Raw genomic sequence first — 24,068 nt, 5'->3', positions numbered from 1 at the left:
TTAATTTTTAAATTTTAGATTAAAATTGTTTTAATTTTTAAATTTTAGATTAAAATTGTTTTAATTTTTAAATTTTAGATTAAAATTGTTTTAATTTTTAAATTTTAGATTAAAATTGTTTTAATTTTTAAATTTTAGATTAAAATTGTTTTAATTTTTAAATTTTAGATTAAAATTGTTTTAATTTTTAAATTTTAGATTAAAATTGTTTTAATTTTTAAATTTTAGATTAAAATTGTTTTAATTTTCCAATTTTAGATTAAAATTGTTTTAATTTTCCAATTTTAGATTAAAATTGTTTTAATTTTTTATTGATTTTAGTCTTTTACTGACAAAAATAATATATTATTCATTGAAATAAATTGGCCAGCATTTGGAAATCATAGAACTTTCGTTCAGCACATTCTGGCATTTTCCGTAAACTCCCCAGAAGATTCTCAAAATAGCACTTATATACAAAACTGAGTGTATGGAAAGCAATAAATTGATAAACGAAAAGGTTAAGTTTAAATGTTTATTTAAAGTTTAAATGATTGTAACACTAACCGTTTGGCGTGTCAGAATAGTCTTGACAGTGGCGGTGGTGGCGTGTTAGTATGAAAGCTGATTGGGTGTTGAGATGAACTCTGCAGCAATCTAAGTTTTGGTCCGGCTGGGTGAGGGGCGGCGATGGCAGGAATGTGGCTTAGTGTGTGCGGCAACTGGTGTCGCTAGCGAGGTGTTAGTGAGTGGTGATGATCTGGCGGCGACCAAAGAGGGGTTATCTTCAGGGCTTGTATCAGAATTGCAGGTGAGATGGCGGCGGTTCTGGCTGTGCGTAGTAATTTTCACCTATCTGCCGTTTGTCAAGAAAGCTGACGTTTTTATACTCGTCCGTAGTTGAAGGCAAAGAGAGTTTTGATCACTGTCTTGCGTTTTGCTTTTTAATTGTTTGTTTTTTTGTGTTTTAATGCATTGTAGTGAATCGTCTGTTTAGTGTATTTATGCATGTGTAATATCGATTTTAAAGCTAATAAAATTGTGAATGTAATCTAGTCGGTGTTGCAGTGTTTTGTGAAATAGTTATTTGTGTTTATATGCTGCAGTAGTTGCATTTACTGCAATGTTTGTGTTTTGTATTTTGCTTTTTCTTTTGATGTACAGCCTTCTCTGGTGGTTTTCTTTGACATGAGGTACGAGTTATTCATTTGATGTGTGTACATGAAAAAATGGGCTTTGAAGTTGTCGTGTGTATTTAGTGAATTCATTTGCGTTTTGTCTTAACATCGCCATTATTGTCGCGGTCGTTGCTCCTGCTGGTTTCTGGTTTATTCATGTAAATATGGATATGCGATATAACACACTTATACTGCATAAGCACCATTTTCTTTTTATTTTGACTTCAACTACATCCATCAATGTCTGTATATACAAATAGCATCCCCCCCTCAACAACTTTATCATATTTCTAAACACCTTTCTTCATTACGTTGTACATTCAAAATTCGTTTTTAATTTTATACAGTTGAAAAGAAATTGCCAACAAAAACTGATGACCTTGAGATTGCTAAACAGTTGATGTGCATCAACTTTCCTCTTGAAGCAGACTATGACTTCCGTCTTGTGTGTTCCCGGTGTCTCGTTAAAGAAAAAGAAGGTCCAAATGCTTTCTGCCTAAAAGACGTTTGTCCGCAGTGCGGAAGGAATCAGCTCGCTATTAAAAGGAAATCCAAAAACAACTGGCTGTTGGTCCGCAATCGTCCGGCCTTTAATGGTGTCTATAGAATTTGTTTTGACTTCCAATGTTCTGCTCCGTGTAAGGTGAAACCATGTACGTTTGCTCACGGGGAAGGCGAGTCAATAATGTGGACACACGAGCAGAAGACAATGTTCAGGTTGGATTCGTTCATCGAAGAACTGCGAAAAAATAATATTGGTATGTGAATTTTAGTTTTTTTTCCTTTTTCATTTTCATTTTATTTGAAAATTCATATTTTGCTATCTAATTTACATATGTGCTTACGGTGTGTACACACTACTGATGTGGAAATCGCAGAAACAAATAAACAAAAATAGATAGGAAAGAAATCAAAATCCGACTATGCACCCCAAACAACGCATTTCATTGTATTTCCAAAAGTCTTTTCGGACACACATGCTTTTAAAGTTTTTTCCTTGCCACCTTGCACTGGCCGTTAGCCCGAGCTCTTTCGCCATCGTATTTACATGTCCATCTTCCCCACCACGTAACTCGTTTCTCTCCTTGACCATGTGGTGTATTTTTCTCTCCTTTTTTTATGGAAGCTTGTGCACACTTGCTAATTTGCATACATGCTTTAACAGCTGCTGCTGCTAATACCTCCGCTAGCCAGCTATTCTTCTGATTTTCTCGCACGTGCTCATAGACGCCTTTTTACACTGGGATGATTCCAATTTCTATCGAATTTACATATGTGTTTATAGTGTGTTCAAACTACTGATGGGATAATTAGCTTACTATCTAATTTACGTGAGTGTTCTTGTTAATTTCCCTAAGTTTTGAAGTGGTTAGGTTTCCCTTCAGTTTTAAATATGGATTAAGTAACCATGATATTTTAACACAAATATTTAAAAATTTATTTTGTGTTTTAATGCAAATAAAATTGATTTTTTTTTTTTTTTCTTTTTTTCTTTTTTTTTTATTAAGCTTTTTTGGTTGGTGGAGGACTAGGTCCTTTCTCTATTATAAATAAGAGAGAATCACTCCCCACCCGCTCATATTTTACGATAAAGATTTTTAATGTCAAGAGTGTGAATTCCATATAAAAATGATTTAATTTGAATAAAATAAAATATGCATCAAGTGCGCTTGAAAACCAAATCACAACGTAATATTAGAAAAATAAACAAACATTTTACTTGTTTGAAATTTATAACAAATATATTTCAGATCTACACTCCATCTTCAGTATGTTTCCTTCTTTTTTCTTTTCTTTCTTGCTTGCTATGTTGTATTTTATTTTATTCAAATTAAATCAACGTTTCTATCGTGAACTCGCACCCTTGACACGTTACCTACGCACTCTTCCAACATTTCAAAATACAACCGCCGATATACAACATGTGGCTCTTTACAAACAGACTTTTCTTGCTCCAACTTTACTTGATTATTGATTAAACTAGCTGTATATACCCGCCGTTGCCTGGTTAAAACATTTTGGCAGGCAGGGACGGGGTGTTTATTGCATACTATTTAAAATACACAAAATACTTCTTACATTTTTACTGAAAGTAAATCACATGAAACACATTCATTTTTGTTTATAAAAATTTAATGGGGAAATAACTCTCATAGCTGAAAATATTGAAAAAAAAAATTATATTGTACGTAACCGTTATGGAATTAAGTTCTTATTAAAAAAGTTTCACTTAATTTGATCAAGTATTATTTTTTTTTTTTTTTTTTTTTTTTTACAGCATGAAAATCAAATTTTAATGAGATCAATTGTATCGCAGCCATCTTGCCTATTTTGCGGACAAGGAAGGGGGTGCCTTTGAACAAAAAAAGGGATTAATAAACGACAAAATGAAAAAGGGGTCAAAAAAGAAGAAACTGTAAAATAAGTGAAAAAGGCTAAAATATTTATCTAGGTATTTTTTCGGCCTATGTTTCAAAATAATCTTGCTAAATTTTGACAAAGTTTAAACAATGATGGAGTTTTTTCCCTTGGTGACCCCCCCCCCTTCCTCGTTTGCAAGATGGTGGGATACTATCGATCTCATTAAAATTTGTTTGATTTTCCTGTGTAAAAAAAAAAAAAAAACCTAGTGTAATTTTTTTTATAAGAACTTAATTCCTTAGCGGGTATGTACAATATAATTTTTTTTTTCTCAACAATTGATTTTTATTACAAAATCTTTTTTCTTTTTTTTTTTGTAATGGAAACTAGCTAGGGGTACCCGGCGTTGCCCGGGTGTTTGTAGGTGTGTGTGAAAAAAAAACAGGTGCCTGTGAAAAAAAAAAGCCTTGACGACGTGCAGTTGGAAAATAGTAAAGTGTGAAAAAAAAAAAAAAAAAGCCTTGACAACACGCAGTTGGAAAATAGTAAAGTGTGAAACAAAAAAACAGGTGCGCATTTTTGATTGACGTGACGGCGATAGCTATTCAGCAGTTAGCATTTTGTGCGGGACAGTTTTTAATGAGGTCAATAAATCGGTTTGTTTGTTTTTAAAAACCCGCTCCCTCGTCTCGAAATGAAAGCTACCGTCTGATATGACGAAGTCGACATTGACCAAACATTCACTGGCTCTGGGCCTGTGATTAGAGTCGAGTTTCGCTTTTTGTTTATACCGAAAACCGAATGTAACGCGTGCCGATGCGGGGAAATGTGGAATAATTAACGTTTGAAAGTCAATAAAATTAAATAGACAGGCGAACTCCGTGGGTAACTCTGAGGTATTACAATTTATAGATGATATAAAAAGTTTTAAGAAGTTGTGAAGCGAGCAAGCGCTTCTCTGAAAGAAGCCTTTTGTGGACATCGCGGAAAAGCGTACATACATACATACATTTTCACTTTTATATATATAGATGACAGGTATGTACAATATAATTTTTTTTTTTTATTTCTTTTTTTCAACAATTGATTTTTATTACAAAATCTTTTTCTTTTTTTTCTTTTTTTGTAATGGAAATGACAGGTATGTATAATATAATTTTTTTTTTTTTTTTTTCGACATTTTCATTTTTTAACGTCTTAATTAAACTACACAAGTACCTTTTCTATCACTTAATTTGATAAGTAGTTTTCCAACAGTTGATTTGTATTACAAAATCTTTTTTTGTAAGGGAAACTAAGAAAATCATTTTAAGAAAGGAAAACAATTTTTCAAATTCACAAGTTATCTCCCTTACTTTGCGAATCTATATATATAAAAGTGAAAATGTATGTATGTATGTACGCTTTTCCTCAACGTCCACAAAAGGCTTCTTTCAGAGAAGCGCTTGCTCGCTTCACAACTTCTTAAAACTTTTTATATCATCTATAAATTGTAATATCTCAGAGTTACCCACGGAGTTCGCCTGTCTGTTTAATTTTATTGACTTTCAAATGTTAATTATTCCACATTTCCCGCACCGGCACGCGTTACATTCAGTTTTCGGTATAAACAAAAAGCGAAACTCGACTCTAATTACTGGCAGAAAGCCAGTGGTCTCTAGAGAGCTAAGTAACGTTTGGTCAATGTTGACTTCGTCATATCAGACGGTAGCTTTCATTTTGAGACGAGATGCTCCTCCTAATAAACAGGGAGCAGGTTTGTAAAAACAAACAAACCGATTTATTGACCTCATTAAAAATGTCCCGCACAAAATGCTAACTACTGAATAGCTATTGCCGTCACGTCAATCAAAAATGCAACATGTTTTTTTTTCACACTTTACTATTTTCCAACTGCACGTCAAGGCTTCGTTTTTTTTTCACGGGCACCTGTTTTTTTTACACATTTCGGGTTTTTTTCACACACACTAACACCCCGCGCAACGCCGGGTGTCCCTTGCTAGTATAAAATAAAAAAGCTGCATAATATTAATAGAATAAAGAAGGCGAGCAAATATCTTTCCACAATCAGAAAAACCATGGAGCCACCACAAACCATGGCAGCCATAGATCAAAAGCACTAGAGTTTCACCAGCCTTTGGGCTCTTCAATGGGACACGTTTCTTGTGTGCAGATATGATAGTTCAGTTGGTAGAGTTTTCGTTTCACATACAATTGACACGAGTTTTGAATCGTGGGTTTGGATGTGTTCTACTGGAGAGAATTCTAGGGCTTCCAGTTTATGGCTGTCAGTTACATTTTTCCAAGAATTGCAGACTTGTGTAACCCGCTGATTGTTTTCCTCCCATATATATATATATATATATATACTCATCACTTTCACTACACTGAAGACCGAAGGATCGGCCGAAAATATGTACATGTAAAAAAGGTTTTGATTTTTTTTCCATAATAATATTTTGTATTCCTGCACGAATAGAAAACGAATAAAGAAAAGTTATAAACTGTTATACTTTTTTTATTCTTTTTTATACATTTTTTCCTATATATCTATATATCTATAAAAACAGATGTGTGTGCCACAGACGATTTCTGATTGGTTAATCCAATAATCACATCTCCTAAAAAACTATGGTTCGTAGGCTCTTGAATTTACCATAAAATATTATGGCTTTATTTATTGTCCATCTTGGAAGGGTTTAATTTTTTCCTAACTTGCGATTTACAAATTACAAAAATACGAAACTAACTTACAATCTAACAATCGAACCTCCGACATCACGGCCGCCATTATGAAACTAAACTAAAAAAAAAAAAAAAACGCGCGTCCACTTGTGGTCTTTACATTTCGGGTTTGGGTACTTGTGCAGTTTTCCATTGACATTAAAAAATGGAAATATTTAAAAAAAAAAATATACTGTACGTACTCGTCATGGGATAAAGTTTTCCTACAGAAAAAATCACGTAATTTCATCAAGTAGTTATTTTTTTATAGCGAAAAAAGAAAAAAATCAACGCTACAAGCAAAATTAAACAGAAAGTTCAAGTAGGGGGATTTCCCTTTTTTTTTTTTTTATAGCTAGGCCAAATTTCGCGAATTTGGCCTTTTTTTAAAGCAGTTTGGCCTTCAAAATTTCTGTTTGGCCATTTTCTTCACCGATGAAATAAAAAAAGCAAATAAAAACAACGCAATAAAACTTTTAAAAATACGCCACACTTTTGTTGTTCTTGTTTGTTTTTTTTTGGTAATTTTCCTTATTTTTTTATTTTTTCAAGAAAATACTATTAAATGGACACTATTATGCCAAATTAGCCCCCCCCCAAAAAAATGCACAAAAATTCGAGATTTAAGGTTTTGACGAGATAATTTAGCGAATTGTCCGGACTATTGCGAGATAACCATCCATTAGTTTTTCCTGAAATTTTGCCACAAATTGTATTTCATTACATAGATGTGCATAGTAACAACATTTTTTTGCCGAAAATTCCCGTTGCGTCTCCAGATTACATCGGTGAAGAAAAAGGCCAAACAGAAATTTTGAAGGCCAAACTGCTTTAAAAAAAGGCCAAATTCGCGAAATTTGGCCTCGCTATGAAAAAAAAAAGGGAAATCCCTAGAGATTCGAAATTTTATATACAGGGTACTGAGATTTGGGAAAATCGATGTGATAGGTTTTCGACAGAAATTTGGCGATTAAGTGGTCAATATTCAACAATTAGACCTTTGAGAACTCTACCAAACTCCTCCTACAATTTAAGGTCTGAACACGTGATATTTTATATATAGATTCCTTGGACATGGATCTAACTTATTAACTTTACTTGATCCCTAAACAATAAATGTTAAGAGGTCATAATAGGGGTCAAAGTTTAAAAAAATTGACCGTTTTTTTTTCCTCAGCATACACTTCAAAACACCTGGGCAACGCCGGGCACCGATTGCTAGTATATATATATATATATATATATATAGCCTTGGTCATTTTACAACCAATGCCAATAGACATCTCCTTTCTTTGCGATAATCATCTTTCGTTATTGTTAGCTCCTTACATGAAATGGCTTCATGCCTTGTCTGAAGCAATTTAAAAAAAAATGTTTTCCCTCTCCTTGTGCTCTTCAGTAGGATACAGCTGAGTTTTTTGTGCAATGACTCTGTAGAGTTGTCACCCACACATGTTGCGTTAAGAGAAAGGGTGCCTGTTTATATTGTGTCAAATGTTCATGTTACGGCACACCAGCCCTTTTGAGGGGTTTATAAAAACAAAGTAGAACGTACCTTTTATATCTTCTTTGCATCTCTTTACTGTGTCCTTCAGTGGCTTGTGTCCTGATGTCAGCTCACCTAGTACAAAAGTTCTCATGCATAACAGATGTAGATCTCATTTTTTTGGACAAGTGGAACTTTATTCAGCTTCGCAGTCGAAGTTGCAGCCCTGTTCTCTGCTCATCCTTAGGAGGGCGGGAATTCTGCTATTGGTCTATCTGCCATCCATCCCTATCTCCCACGAGAAGTCTTCCATCTTGGAATCGCGACAGACTGTCAAACTCTAGACTGACGAACTTGAACTCTAAACTGACTAGCAAACGCATGGGCATCCCCATTTATTCCAAGGTGCATGTGTGGGGGGGGGCAATCCCCATTAACTGGCCTGCACTCAGAATTTTCTCACTTGCCTAGCATGCAGGTGCACGTGTAGGTTTAGTGAAGGTTTTCAAGAGATTAGATAGGCCTACAAAACTTAATGCACTTGGCTTTTTTTATCTGTTCAGGTACTCCTTTCTATTAGAAGGATGATTAAAGTTATCCGATTTTTTCGAGTTCACCAGAATCAGGAAAAGACCTTAACTTTGGCATTTATGCAGAACACGAACCGCACTGGAACAACGGTGTTATGTAGCAATCCATTCTTTACTGTTCTGTATCTTCATCGTTAATAATTGCTTTCTTTTCTCTCCATGCTAACAGATGGCAGTTCTTTTTTATGGTGGCTTCAAATAACCAAAAGTTTTTAGACCAATCAGAAAAAAGGTTAATTATTTATTTATTTTTTTTTTTAAAAGGTTAATTATTTATTCTATTTTTTTTTAAAAGGTTAATTATTTATTCTATTTTTTTTTAAAAGGTTAATTATTTATTTATTTTTTTTTTTAAAGGTTAATTATTTATTCTATTTTTTTTTAAAAGGTTAATTATTTATTCTATTTTTTTTTTAAAGGTTAATTATTTATTCTATTTTTTTTTAAAGGTTAATTATTTATTCTATTTTTTTTTAAAAGGTTAATTATTTATTTTATTTTTTTTAAAAGGTTAATTATTTATTTTATTTTTTTTTAAAAGGTTAATTATTTATTCTATTTTTTTTTAAAAGGTTAATTATTTATTTATTTTTTTTTTTAAAAGGTTAATTATTTATTCTATTTTTTTTCTTTAAAGCTTATTATCACCTACACATAAATACATTTTTTATTCCTAGTTCACATTTAATAAAAACATCAGAAATATGACACCACACACGTTTTTGTCAGCCTCAACCCTTTGACTTGCCTTGTGACCTTTGCTAGCATGCAGGTGCACTTTTTGTCAAGGGAAGTCAATGGGTTTGAAACCTGTCAGCTTCACCCCTTTGTGCACCTAACCCCAAAAAACAACTTAGTAGTGTGTTAACCGCATTATTGATGCACAACACCCAGATGACTCATGTTTCAAATCTGGGTTCAGATCTGTCTTATTAAAGAGCCTAAAGGAGGGTGAAACTTAAGTCTAGGGCTGTTGTGTCTGCATAGTTTGTCCGATTGATTCTGAAAATAAAAATAAATACAAGTATTTAATTTCTTTAATGTATGATTTTTTTCTTGTTCTAATTTCAGTGACAAGTCAGAGGTTAGCAGAGGTTAAATCAAATACTTACATTCCTGGTCTTTCAGCAACAAAGAGTTTGATCTCTTCCGAAAGACGCCTACCAGATACAATACCTAACATGACAAAAAGTGCTACAGAATCAACTCCAGCCATGATCCCAGGTCAGAATGGTTATACAAAAATTGACATTATCAAGAGCAAGCCTATTACCCAACCTTCTCTCAGACCAGTACCTACAAAAAACCTCACTAATTTTCCAATACTTCATGAACAATTCAATGCTAATTCCATAGGCACCTTACCACAACTTTATACCATGAATAATCCAGATCTCACAAGCATAAAAAATGGACAATCCTACACTGATACAGTAATCGCTCCACCAAAAAAGGCACCATCAGATCCATCCCTAAAACCTGTTTCCGTTGAATCGTGGCCATTCACAAAAGATGAAAACCCACTTAAAGAGACACATGATGTTCAAATGTTTTGCTCTGAATGTTTTCCTAGAAATTTCCAGAAAGCCAAACCCCATGCAAACTGCTTAAAAAACATCCTCGCCTTTGCCGAAAAGGGTACGCATAATTGGTTGCAAGTGAGAGAAAGGAAAAAGATTCAGTTCTTTGCAGGATCCTACGTTCTTTGTAAGTCTCTTTTTGGAGATCCGAGTCTTTGCAAATTTGGCAGTGAAAATTGTTCGTTTGCTCACAATACTATCGAGATGTTGCTATGGAACGCCGATAAGCATGAAATATTTGATCTCACAGGATTTATCTATTCCCAATCAACCGATGAATACCGAATTTCCCATTTTACCAGAAAGTATGGAACCGATTTTTCGTATATTTGCAGTTCTTGCTTCAAGTCTTCAAACTTAATTTCAAATGAAAGTAAGAAACGAAACGTCTGTGATGGGTTGCAAGCTCACGACTGGAATTCTAACAAGATGCTCTTTTACGCTCCCGAGAGAAAACTCATTAATAAATTATTGAACACTACGTACCTTTCCAAAGTATGTTTTGACGAGAAGTGTAGGCAAACCTGTTCCATGGCGCATAGCATTGTCGAGAGAGAAGTCTGGATGTTGTTGCGCGGTATAGGCATCACAGAAGAGAAGTTTGTCGAAGTACTGAACAAGTACTCGGATTTCTTTATGGTACAAAGCAATTCCCAATCAGATGCTGTCCGAACTCCATGTCCGTATAAACTCATTCTCCTATGCAAAAAATGTTCCTCAAACGGGCAAAATGTCACACACAAGCAATGTGGCCATTCCAAAATAAGTTCTGGTGTGATATACATGACAAACCCTGGATTGAAACAAGTTAATAAGTTACCTCCTGTAATACCCAAAAATTACAGATTCACAATCTGCAAGTCTTTTAAGAACAACAAGTGCACCTTCCAGGGCCAGTGCACTTTTGCACATTCTCAGGAGGAGATCGATGTTTGGCAGTGGATGTGTTTCAACAGGAGTAAGTATTTGTTTGATTTGGTGTGATTTTAGTCTGTTAGTGTGATCCAAAACCATTTGTTGTTGTGGAAGTTGATCTGGTCTTATAAATTTCCAATAAGAGATCTGCAATTTTTAAAAAACAATTAGAAAAAAAATTATTTCATCATCTTGACTGCGGTCGCAAAATGATGAAATGTGTGATCGAAAACCATTTGTCATTGTGGAAGTTGATCTGGTCTCGTCAGAAGTTGGCATATCTAGTCTAAAACAAATTAATAAGTTAATGAGTGAAATTCCCTAAAATTATAAATATAACGTCTGCAGGTTTTTAATGAACAAAACGTTTTGCTTTTCTTCATGAATTCCATCATGTCGACTGCGATCGCCAAAATGATGATGACGTGTGTGAGTCTAGAATCATTTGTCATTCTAGAAGATCTGGTTCTGGCAGAAGATTTTTTTTTTTTTTTTTTTTTTTTTTTTTTAGAGTATGGAGAAATGTCTCTGCTAGGTGATCAGGTCACACACTAACCAATAAGTTTTTTTTTTTTTACACAGGGATCACCGCTTATGAAGGCCTGGAAGCCACTCGAGGATAAGGGTTGATGGGTATACATTAGTCAATGTGATTATAGCGTAGTAAACATAAGTAGTGGGAATTTTGTACATTGGATTACTTAGGGGGATGGTTCATCAAGAATTTGTTTATGTTGGACTTGAAGACAATCAGATTGTAGTCAGCTGGAAAACAGGCAATCGGAAGAGAGTTCAACAGGCGTGCAGTTCTAAGAAAGAAGCTTTGTTCGTGGAATCTACATTACGGTCTAGGCACAGACAAGGAGTGTGGGAAATTATTGATTGTGGGTTCGGCCAGACGAGTGTTTTTCGTGAAAGTTTGGCAAGGATGGTAACAATAGATTGACGCAGGACATTTTGAATTTTAGCCCTTTTTTTCTTGCATGGCCGGTAGATAAAGACCTTAAGATAGAATCACAAGTATGCACATTATACTAATTTTTTTTTTTTTTTTTTTTTTTTTTTATTATATATTTTGGGGAATTTTGGACCAGAACTCAAACTTTAAAATTTTTTTTATTTTTTATTTTTTTTTTATTATATATTTTGGGGAATTTTGGACCAGAACTCAAACTTAAAAATTTTTTTTTTTTTTTTTTTTTTTTTTTTATTATATATTTTGGGGAATTTTGGACCAGAACTCAAACTTTAAAATTTTTTTTTTTTTTTTTTTTTTTTTTATTATATATTTTGGGGAATTTTGGACCAGAACTCAAACTTTAAAATTTTTTTTATTTTATTTTTTTTTTTTTATTATATATTTTGGGGAATTTTGGACCAGAACTCAAACTTTAAAATTTTTTTTATTTTTATTTTTTTTTTTTTATTATATATTTTGGGGAATTTTGGACCAGAACTCAAACTTTAAAATTTTTTTTATTTTATTTTTTTTTTTTTATTATATATTTTGGGGAATTTTGGACCAGAACTCAAACTTTAAAATTTTTTTAATTTTTTTTTTTTTTTTTTATTATATATTTTGGGGAATTTTGGACCAGAACTCAAACTTTAAAATTTTTTTAATTTTTTTTTTTTTTTTTTATTATATATTTTGGGGAATTTTGGACCAGAACTCAAACTTTAAAATTTTTTTTTTTTTTTTTTTTTTTTTTATTATATATTTTGGGGAATTTTGGACCAGAACTCAAACTTAAAAATTTTTTTTTTTTTTTTTTTTTTTTTATTATATATTTTGGGGAATTTTGGACCAGAACTCAAACTTTAAAATTTTTTTTTTTTTTTTTTTTTTTTTTATTATATATTTTGGGGAATTTTGGACCAGAACTCAAACTTAAAAATTTTTTTAATTTTTTTTTTTTTAGTACATGACTTTATTTCAGTATTCATGGTTTCTGATCCCAGTTTTCGTATGACTGATGTCGTGTTCTGTTGTTGGTGAAAAGACAGAAAGGGCCTTTTAAGTTTTTTTTTACACAGGAATCACCACTTATCAAGGCCCGGAAGCTACTTGAGAATAAAGGTTAATGGGTATACATTAGTCAATGTGATTATAGCATAGTAAACTTAAGTTGTGGAATTTTGACAGAAGGAAAGGGCCATTTAAGTTTGAAGTAGCACAACTTTTTAGATGGGGTCATGCCAGTTTGCCAAGGTTTTTACCTCGACCTCAAAATCAACAGTCTGGATCCTTCTTGCAATGGCAATTTTCTATTTGCTTGCAGAATAAGGCAATGTACTGGTCCTGTTTAGGGTGGTCACAATATTAAGGTGAGAGAGTCCTGGTGTTCACTGCAAGCAGTTAACCAACGCGTGTGCTCTCTGCTCAAAAGCAGAAATGTCTGGCTTACATAGTGCCAGACAAATCCATACTATCATGCATATAGGAGTGTTAACTACCCCAGAACAGGCAGTCCTGTGACATTCTAGGAGGTCCACTTTCCTAGGTTTGCCTACTCTATTCGAGAAGGGATTAGTTAATTGCTAATTGCTTGATGCGCCCCTATTGGGAATGCTGACAGTTACCCAGGCACTTTTTGAAAATCAGTGCCCCTCCCTGAGAACGCTGAATTTTCAATTTGACCCTTGTCACATTTCTCAGTGTGGCAGAAATTAATACCCAGGCGAGTTTGCTTTGAAACTTTGATGTAAAATCTGCAATTCGTCAACTAAAATGATATTTTATTTACCCGTTAGTGCGCATGGTTCTGCGGAAGGGATATATTCGTTTAGAGTAGCTGAGTGGTCTTTGCACTAGAAAAAAATGGCATGATTCCATTTCCGTTTGATGAAAACCGTTTTTTTTTTTTTTTTTTTTTTTGCATACCGTCTACCAGTTGGCCAGTTGTGTACAAATCCCAAAAGCGATAGGAGCCTTCTATCATGTCTGAAAGTGACACAATGTTCAACGAGTGAGATCAGAGATGTACCGCTGTACAATTCATACGATCCAAGTTATGACAACAGGACCATTGCCAGCACCCTCAAAATGCATTGCTGGATTGCCACGAATAACAGGGATGTGCCCAGGGTGATGAAAACAAAGTTTCCGGCCACAGTTATGGTCTTTGGCGTGGTTTCAAGTGAGGGCCACATCATGCCACCTCACATCTTTGAAGAAAGTCAACACCAAAATGGATGCACTAAAGTGTGCTGATCCCCTGGTGCAATCAGGTGGCCGCTGGCAGACCCTGGGTTTGGCAGCAGGACTTGGCACCGGTCCATGTTGAAAGAGAGCCAGATTTGCCTTCGGAAGGGTGCTACGATTTTGTACCCTTCCTGAACCTGCTGGTCATACATCAAGAACAACACCAACATGACCTCCCACAATACCAAAGCCATCTGCCAAGTATTCACCGAGCTCCTGCCGGTGCTTGTGGAAAAGGCATGCTCCCAGTTCAGGACGTGTATCGAAGCAGTGATTGAAGCTGAAGGCAGTTACATTGAATAGATGTGAGCTCTACTACATAATCAAGTTATCTGAATTGATTTTTTTCAGTAAAAGTTTCAGCAGATCCAGGTACACTTTGATGTTTACTTGCAAGCCAACTTAATAGTAGAGATAATATATATATATATACATATATATATATATATAACTACAACTTGGTTGTCTTCAAGTCCAACGTTAACAAATTCCTAATGAACCGCCCTCTTAAGTAAACATTTCAGCAAATCTCCTCACTAACGTAATGTACTTGCAATAACCCTTATCCCTGAGTGGCTTCCGGGCCTTGATAAGTGGTGATCACTGTAAAAAAAAAAAAAAAAAAAAAAAACTAGCTGGCAGTTGTACAATACGCTTAAACATATTTTAATTTAGGCAGATTGCGTATTATTATAGAATCATCTTCTATTTTTGCTGATTACGAGGAATAATTTGCTCAGTGAACTAATTTGCAAAAAAATATGTCTTTCATCAAATTCTATCTGTCTGTTTACAATATCAGGTCAGCTGATATTTCGGCTTGACGACGAATGCCCTGGAAAAGTCACTTCTGATTAATGTTTAGTTTTAAAATATGCAAGCAAAGAAATGATTTGCGTCGATTTAAAATTATACCTCTTCTTTTATCGTAAACTTAACTCATTAATAAGAAAAAATTTTAAATGGTGAGGTACACCCGGGCTCAAACAGGGGATTATTTGATCTGTAGTTGAATGCTCGACCACTAAGTTATATCTCCAGGTTATAATAAATCTGTATCTTTTCTTTTTTAAGGCGAGATGATTTGCTGGAATTTTATTATTTCCCTTGGCCAGTGTAACGTAAAATATTCCTCTGTAAAAATTGTTTTATCTATAAGAAAGACATACCACTGGCCGAGTCTACATTTGGAGCCGACAGAAGCATCTTATCCAGACTGCCTTTTTCCAACCGTAAAGCATGGCGGGGGTTCTGTGATGGTTTGGGGTGCTATTTCTTGGAAATTTGCTGGACTAATGATTACTCTGCATGGAAGAACTAACAGTCGAGACTACTTAGGAATTTTGGGTGATCAAGTTCATCCTCTGGTTTAAGAACTGTTCCTGTATAACCCAAGAAACACTCGTCTAGCTGTAAACACCATCAATAATTCCCCCCACTCTTTATCTGTGCCTAAACCTAAACGTAGATTCCATGAACAAAGCTTTTTTCTTAGAACTGCACGCCTGTGGAATTGTCTTCCGTTTTCCTGCTTTCTGGCTGACTACAATATTGTTGTCTTCAAGTCTAATGTAAATAAGTTCTTGATGAGCCGTTCCATATAAGTTATCAACTTTACCAAATTTTCATTACTAATGATTACTATAATGCCCAATTTCTACTGTACACTCTTTAACCCTTATCCTTGAGTGGCCTCTTGGCCTTGATAATGTGGTGATGCCTATGTAAAAAAAAAAAAAAAAAAAAAAACCCTAATACCCTCTCTCGTCCGAGGGCCGGGCCGCATCCGTCGCTATCCTGGTTCACTGTGATGTACTTCTGGCTGTGTTCGTCGCTCCCAGTTCACAGGACCATAGATGCAACCCAGCAGGGCTACATTCTTACTTGTCTAGTGGTGGACCCCTCAAGGGTGACCAGACTCTCACTGGTCACTGGAAAATATCCTTCTGCTGCTCAGGGCATGCGAAATGTGCATGACCCTAAGTCCGAGTGGCAACATTGTCGATTTCGGCCGTCACTCTGGCATCGTGCTGGATCCAGTCTATCTCTTTCATCATCTGGCGTAAGGGCATACCTGAAATAAACTGTATCCTCATTCAGGCTGGCAATCGAGAAACAAGGAAAAACTCTGGGACATTTTTATATAATGAAACAAAATAATTATTCATAAATCGTTTTACACTTGTTTAGTCGAGTTCTTTGATCCAAGCTTCATGATGCAGGTTGTATAACTTAAGTTCCTTTAATTAATTTCCCAGCTAAGAACAAGAGCTTTTCAACTTAGCTCTTGTGGGGTCCCCCCCAGGCAGATGAGAGCGATGTGGATGCCTCGTGCCAGTAAAAGGACCCTAACTCTAAAAAGCCAATCGTTTTTATAAAACTGGCCTCTTCTCCCCTCTCTCATATTGAAGATTACTTTTCCTTTTTTTTTTTTCTGAATCTCTTTTTTTCTCTATCCCATTATCTTATTCTTTTTCTTCTCTCGTGAACTCCTTTCTCTATCCCCTTATTTCATTCTTTTCATTTTCTATTTTCTTGTGACCCTCTTCTTCCTCTTTCATGACCATATCTCTCCCGAGGTTCAATTTATTTATTTATCTGTCCAACTAACTTATCACTGGCTTGGTGGTCTGGTAGTTAAATACAACAGGTGGACCCAAATGACAACATCTCCCAGACACCAAAGCAGACATTTTGAACCCAAGTCATTGTACCTGTCTCACTCAATTAGTAGTTAAATTCCACGAATCCTGTTATCAGATTTTATATTTTCTTTTCATTGAAAAAGATACTATTTCTTCTCTGGTGGATAGAAATCTCATAAACATCTGTTTTTCCTTGACCAAGTGTCAGCATCCCCCCCCCCCCCGACCATACCTCATCCTCTCCCATCTTCATCTAGCTGTATAGGATATCTGGCACTGCCTGGGATCCCGTTACACTGGAGGGGAATGCCATCTTTCAAGGTGATAATGCACCAGTCCATACAGCTAGAATTATGGTCGATTTTGGAGATTCAAGTAAGAAATCGATTTCCGCCGCCATCTTCTCTAAAAGAACTGGAAGATGTTTTAGTTGACGAATGGGATAAGATTCCTTTGGAAACAATTCACAATTCGTATGAATCAATACATCCGAGAATTGAGACTGTAATTGCCACAAAAGGTGGACCTACACTATATTAAAATAAATTTTGTTGATTTTTAAGGCGTTCCTTTTTTGTTCAACCCCTGCACATATCTATATAAAATTTGCTTTATTTCAGTCAAAAATCTAGAAGAAATAATTTCCTATCAAGAAAAACGGTCAACAGAAGTTGTAAAAGGAGCAGCGTCCATTGTGCAAGAATTGCTCCATCCTGCAGTTGAAGAATTACCCGTGCCACATTATTGTCAGTTTTGTGGCATTTCCTGTCGCAATCAGATGGAATGGGAAAACCATTGTACTACAAATGAACACAACAAAAATGTCAGCCATGATCAGGAACAACAGTGGAACTACAGAGAACCACCATGGAATTACCGAAATGAAAAGAATCTTCAGTTATGTGAAAAGTAAGTTAAGTTAGTTTTAATTTTGTAAATTCCATCGTTTTGATTTTGTCGTTTTTTTTTGTTCTTTAACAGCATTTTTAGATTATTTAATTATTTCATATCAAATCTGAATTTAAGAAAAAGTTTAATGCTTCATAGTTTTTATATCTTCAAATATTTATTTATTATTTATTTTATTTTTGAGTTATTTTATATTTGGTAAGCGCGTGGTTACGACGAGTTGTGTCCAGCATGAGGAAAATAGCCACAAACTAAATACTAGCCCGCACTGTCTCCCGAAAACATTTTTTATTAACATTACTGAACCCTATGCAACTTGTCAAAACTTTGTACATCTATTGAACCCCTTACAATTTGTCGAAACATTGTATGTCGACTGAGCCTCATGGAATTAGTTGAAACATTGTATGCCTGAACCCTCATATAATTTTTCGAAACATCTGTCTACTGAACCCTATGCAACTTGTCAAAACATTTTATGCTGATCGAGTCCCATACAACTTATTGAAGTATTGTATGTTGACCTCATGTAATTTGGCAATACATTGTACATCGATGGAGCTCTCATACAATTTGTCGAAATATTGTATGTCTGAGCCTGATAATTTTTTGCTGTTATATATATATATAAAAGGTAAAATGTGTGTGCACATTCTTTGTGTTCAGCAAAGACTTTTTTTTGGGGGGGGTTTCTCCCTGGGCTTACTACTTTTTAGAACTTTTTATATACTGTGTAAATTGTAATATCTATGATTTTTGAACGCGTGTCACGTCTAGATTTATTTACGACTTTTACAAAATTCTTTTCGACTCCCCTCGTGTGTGTTCGGCTTTTTCGTATAAAAGCGAAACTAATCTGAAGCAAAGGCAGTTGTTCCCGGCTTTCGTTCCGGGAACGTCCTGAAAGCAATAAAGCTTTGATCGGGTTAGGGTTAGGAAACAAACCCCTTATATCAGACAATTACTATTCAATTTGGACAATCCCCTTTTTATGGGGAGCTGACCCCCCTCCCCCCAACATCTTGGGGAAACAAAGCCAGGCAAAGTTGGGTAAACAAACCCCAAATATCTGCCTTGCAGTAGAAGTTAACTGTGAGATTTCTATTTGACCTCATTAAATTCACGCACCTGTCAATTCAGTTTTTAATCCTTAAATAAATTCAAACATTTTTCTGTTACTCTCCCTTGCTGGCTGAGCGGGTAACGTGTCGGGTGTTTTTTCACACTTTATTTTCTACCTTCGCCTCAAAGCTTCTGGTTCGATGCTACCTACCTATCAAAATATTTTGTTTTTTTTTAATATTTAATTTTTTTTACCCCCCCCCTCCTCCAAACACCTGGGCAACACCGGACACCCCTGCTAGTTTATAATATATGCAAAATATTTAACGGATTGATAGTCTCATCACTGGCCTCCCCCCACTTTGCATTATGCCATAAACTTCAATTCAGAATATGCATCATGGATCTGGGAATGATAGAAATGTCTGAATCTGTTTGTGATTACAAGACTTATATCAGACAATTGCTATTCAATTTGGACAATCCCCTTTTTATGGGGAGCTGACCCCCCCATCCCCCCAACATAGAAATGTCTGAATCTGTTTGTGATTACAAAACTTATATCAGACAATTGCTATTCAATTTGGACAATCCCCTTTTTATGGGGAGCTGACCCCCCCATCCCCCCAACATAGAAATGTCTGAATCTGTTTGTGATTACAAGACTTATATCAGACAATTGCTATTCAATTTGGACAATCCCCTTTTTATGGGGAGTTGACCTCCCCCCCATCCCCCCAACATAGAAATGTCTGAATCTGTTTGTGATTACAAGACTTATATCAGACAATTGCTATTCAATTTGGACAATCCCCTTTTTATGGGGAGCTGATAGTGCCAAGAACAGCACTAACAATTAATAAATAAGTTAAATCAGTGAAGGAAAAGATGAATAAAACATGAATGGGTCACCAGTTAATAAGTGCTAACTCAACAACAGGATTTGGGGAATGAGATGAGAAAACGTTAAACAAAATATATTTATATAGCAACAGTTTTACAGAAATGTAAAATATACTTTGAAAGTTTTAAGCTCCCGATAAATAAGAACATCTAAGAAATATCAAAGCAAAATAAAAACAAGATTCGTTTTTTTTTATTTCTTTATTTGTGGACTATTATCCTCATCTTCATAGTTGTTGTTTCTTGATGTTTCGGCCAACTCATCCTCTGCCCTTTGTTAGGTAGTTAATCGCGATGGGATATGAATGCCAAGTCAGAACTGTATCCCTAGTAATTACTGCCTTCCATAGTTGTTGTCTCAACACGTTGCCAACTAATCTTCTGACCTGCTTGCATAGGATTTAAACTGCTATCTTCAGACAATGCTTACCTGGAACTGCAGAGACTCGCAGAGACTTACCGTCTCTATCAACTGCGGGGCCTGTGATGTTGGGTTTCTGTTGTTTCAGTTGGGCATTGTCTGAAGATAGCAGTTTCAATCCTAGCCAAAGTTAGCCAGAAGATTTTGTGGACTATTATCCTCACCCTTCATAATTGTTGTTTCATAACGTTTCGACCAACTATTTTTCTGGCCTTCGTCAGGTGATTAACCACGATGGGGTAGGAATGCCAAGTCACAACTGTATCCCTAGTAATAACTGCCTTCCATAGTTGTTGTTGTCTCACCATGTGTTGGCTAATATTTAACCACTCTGCAATTTGTTTGCCATTTTCTGTCCGTAAAATTTTTTTTTTTTTACTTAATCTATAAAGTAGTGTGCATGTGTGTGTGTCTGTCTGTGTACAATTTTCTTACAGCCCACACACTGGATCGATCATACCCAAACCTAGCATGATGATGGTCTCCGACCTAGAGATGGTGCCTACCATTTTTCCAGGTCAAAATCAAAGGTTATGATCATATTTGGTGTGGCATTTACGACATCCACTTACTGCAAGGGTGCTCGCAAAGCAGGTACCCAAGCATACAGCAAAGTCCTGTGCAAATCGTGGGTGTCTTTGCTAGTTTTTTTTTTTTTTACATAGGCATCACCACTTATATAGGCCTTGAAGCCACTCGAGGATAAGGGTTAAAGAGTGTACAGTAGAAATTAGACAATATAGTAATCGTTAGTAGTGGAAATTTGGTAAATTTGTTAACTTAAATGGAATGGCTCATCAAAAATTTGTTTATGTTAGACTTGAAAACAACCATATTGTAATCAGCTGGAAAGCAGGAAAATGGAAGACAATTCCATAGGCGTGCAGTTCTAATAAAGAAGCTTTGCTCATGGAATCTACGTTTAGGTTTAGGTACAGATAAAGAGTGGGGGAAATTATTGATAGTGATTTCTGCTAGACTGGTGTTTCTTGTGAAAGTTTGGCGAGGGGGGACCATAGATTGGAGCTCAGCCGAGCACTTGCCATGAAAATAACGATAAAGCAGAAACAAACTCGCAACATTTCTTCTGTGAGAAAGAGGTTGCAAGGAAGAGAAAAGGACATCCCCTACGAGGCTACGAAGTCTATTTTGAACTCTATCAAGGCAGGATAAGTCCTCTCTCGCAGATCCTGCCCAGATGTGGCAACAGTACTCCATCCTTGGACGTACCTGGCTCTTATATAGATAGAGAATTGCATCAGCAGTGAGATATCTACTGGATCGATAGAAGTTTTAGATATTGTACACCCGAGGCAGCTATAAATACTGTTTGTTTTGAATTTTTTACAAGCCCGAAAGAACTGCACTCATTATCGATGTCACAGTCCCATATGATTTTGGCCTTAATAGAGCTGAACGGGAAAAGATAACAAAATATCAGGACCTAAAAAATGATCTAAAAACCACATGGTCTCTGAAAGAAATAAACATTATACCGATTGAGATAGGAGCAACTGGCCTAATAAAAAAGAACCTTCAGATATACTTAGAAGCAATCCCTGGAAGACCAAGCTGTAACGAGATACAAATAGCAGCCATAAAGGGAACATCATCTATTCTTAAAAGAGCTCTCAGATATAAATTTAAATCATAACAGAATAAAGTGTTAGCCCCAGGAGGGAGCCCCTTGATATCTTAAAACTTACTGAAGTGAAATAAAAAACAAACTAACTATAGATTAATAGTCTAATGAATTTAATTTTAAATCTTAAATTAAGTCTCAAAATTGAATTTGACTTTTGTTATAATTTTTTCCCTTTTTATATTTTTTTGAAGACATGAGAGACAGCAATGTCTTTATTCAAGCAGCCTGGATATGCATAATTTGTGTCCATATGCTCATGGGATTAACGAATTCGAAGAATGGAAGAAACGGTTTGAGTGGCGTGCTTTCAAAATGGATCTTGCCAAAAAACCACATATCATGTCGTACATCGTTCAGCTGCAAGAAACTTGTTTCAATTCTCGGGAACCTTTTTATGTGGTAAGAAAAACTTGTTTTTTAATATGGTAAGAAAAACTGTTTTTTTAATATGGTAAGAAAAACTGTTTTTTTAATATGGTAAGAAAAACTGTTTTTTTAATATGGTAAGAAAAACTGTTTTTTTAATATGGTAAGAAAAACTGTTTTTTTAATATGGTAAGAAAAACTTTGATAAAACTATTTTTATGTGACAAGAAAAATGATTTTATGTAAAATTATTTTATATTGTAAGAAACAAAGTGTTTATATTAGGTTGATGAGAAAGTTCATGTCAAATTTTTAATTTTGATTTCAAATGATACATTTTCAAATAAGTTTTCGTTTTAATACCTTTATCTGTATGTAATTTTTAAGATAGAAAAAAATTATTCAAGCTAGGTTGAAAAACTGCTGAAATGAAGCGTTTGGTCCAGAAACCACTACTGCACAATGGTGGTTTAAGAAATTTCATGATAGCGATGAGTCTCGAAGATGATGAGCATAGTGGTTGGCTATCAGATGGTGGCAACGATCAGTTAAGAGCCTTAGTCGAAACCAATTCACACAGAACTGTTTGAGAAGTTGCTTCTGAATTAGACAAAATGTATACGACAATTTCCAACTATTGGAAAGACAAAAAAATTTGATAAATGGGCGCTTCACAAACTGAATGACAACGAAAAGAAACGCAAGTGTCATCTTCCCTTCTTTTACGCAACAAGATCGGGTTGTGACTTGTGATGAAAAGTGGGTTCTTTACAACAACCAAAGATGCTCAACTCCGTGGTTAGAAGCCGACGAAACTCCATGAAATTTTCTGAAGCCAGAGTTGCACCAAAAGAAGGTGATGCTGACTGTTTAGTGATCTGCGAACGGTCTCATCCATTAGTTTTTTGAATGTAGGCGAAACCATTACAGCGGAGAAATACTGTCAACAAATGGATGAAATACATCAGAAACTTCAACAACAACACCCAGCATTAGTCAACAGAAAAAGCCCAATTCTCTTCCAAAAAGTCAACCCTGCAGAACTTAATCAAATTCAGCTACGAAACTCTGCCTCATCCGCCATACTCTCCAGGCCTCTCACTTACGGACTACTACTTTTTCAAGCATCTCAACAACTTTCTGTGTGAGAAATGCTTAAAAAAACTGCGCAATATCAAAAATCCCTTCAGTGATTTCATCGCTACCAAAACACAAGATTTTTATCGTTACTGGCATAAATGCACTTATTTTGCATTGGCAAAAGTATCTTGATTCTGATGGCGCTTATTTTGATCAATAAATTTTTGTTTGAGCCGAGATATGTTCATCTGGATTTAAAGTTAAAAACCGCAAGAACTTTTTTGTCAACCTGATATTATTAGCTTAATATCGTTGAAATTTTTTGTTGGATCTGTTTGCTTCAGAGTCGAGTTATGCATAATTGGGTAAAATCACTAAATATGGTTTGCGGGTGATATGAGAAAACATGTCTGTGTAGACATTAAAAATGTTTCTTATCTTTAAACATTATTACATGAGGAATCATTTTGAGTAAAAAGTTAATTTATTTTATCCATTGAAACTCAAGAAATGCACAATTAAAATGTGGAAACATTGAATGAATAAAATTCAAGATGGCTGCCACCTGGAATTTTGTAGAGCAAGTAGCAGTGCTCAAGTGAAATGGAAGAAACCGATGGGACTTTGGTGAATCTGTTTAGTTCGTATCTTTATGAAATTATGTGGAGAGACAACAAGTGGCACAAATAAATTCGTCGAATTCCTTTTCTGCATTTTATTCTCCATAAATTATTTTTCATTTTTAATCAAAACTAAAGTTTTACTTAAAAATAAAATTTGTTTAAATTCTTTTCCATGTTTTTTTTTTCATGCATTTATTCTACATAAGTAAAAATAAAAATTGTTTAAATTATTTTCCTTTAATTTCTTTTTACTTTTTATTTTCCGACTTGTCTCAGTTTGTTTCAATCGATTTTAGTTTTTGATCGTAAGGTCAACGTTGCCATTTGCTCTTTGAATTTGCTACAGCCATCTTGATTTTTTACTCCTTCAATTGTGAATTTCTTGAGTTTTGATGG

At 35.0% G+C, this 24,068-nt stretch overlaps 1 protein-coding gene across 6 annotated transcripts in view; it reads left to right on the top strand.

Annotated features, from left to right (window-relative positions):
- The window catches only part of LOC145266355 (uncharacterized), a 142,555-nt gene that overhangs the window by 70,746 nt on the left and 47,741 nt on the right, over nucleotides 1-24,068 (top strand). For all 6 annotated transcript variants that reach the window (XR_013864704.1, XM_080121975.1, XM_080121971.1 and 3 more), the window contains 4 exons: nucleotides 1,505-1,915; nucleotides 9,390-10,856; nucleotides 17,284-17,572; nucleotides 21,795-22,002. Coding sequence is in view for 5 of the 6 variants with exons in the window: in XM_080121975.1 (XP_079978101.1) it covers nucleotides 1,505-1,915; nucleotides 9,390-10,856; nucleotides 17,284-17,572; nucleotides 21,795-22,002 (2,375 nt within the window). In the remaining variant the exon portion in view is untranslated. The remainder of the gene's footprint in view (nucleotides 1-1,504; nucleotides 1,916-9,389; nucleotides 10,857-17,283; nucleotides 17,573-21,794; nucleotides 22,003-24,068) is intronic.

Source organism: Euprymna scolopes, chromosome 41 (assembly GCF_053919585.1).
Source record: "Euprymna scolopes isolate OS-2025 chromosome 41, ASM5391958v1, whole genome shotgun sequence".
Lineage (NCBI taxonomy): Eukaryota > Metazoa > Mollusca > Cephalopoda > Sepiida > Sepiolidae > Euprymna > Euprymna scolopes.
This window is presented reverse-complemented; position numbering and strand designations above follow the sequence as displayed.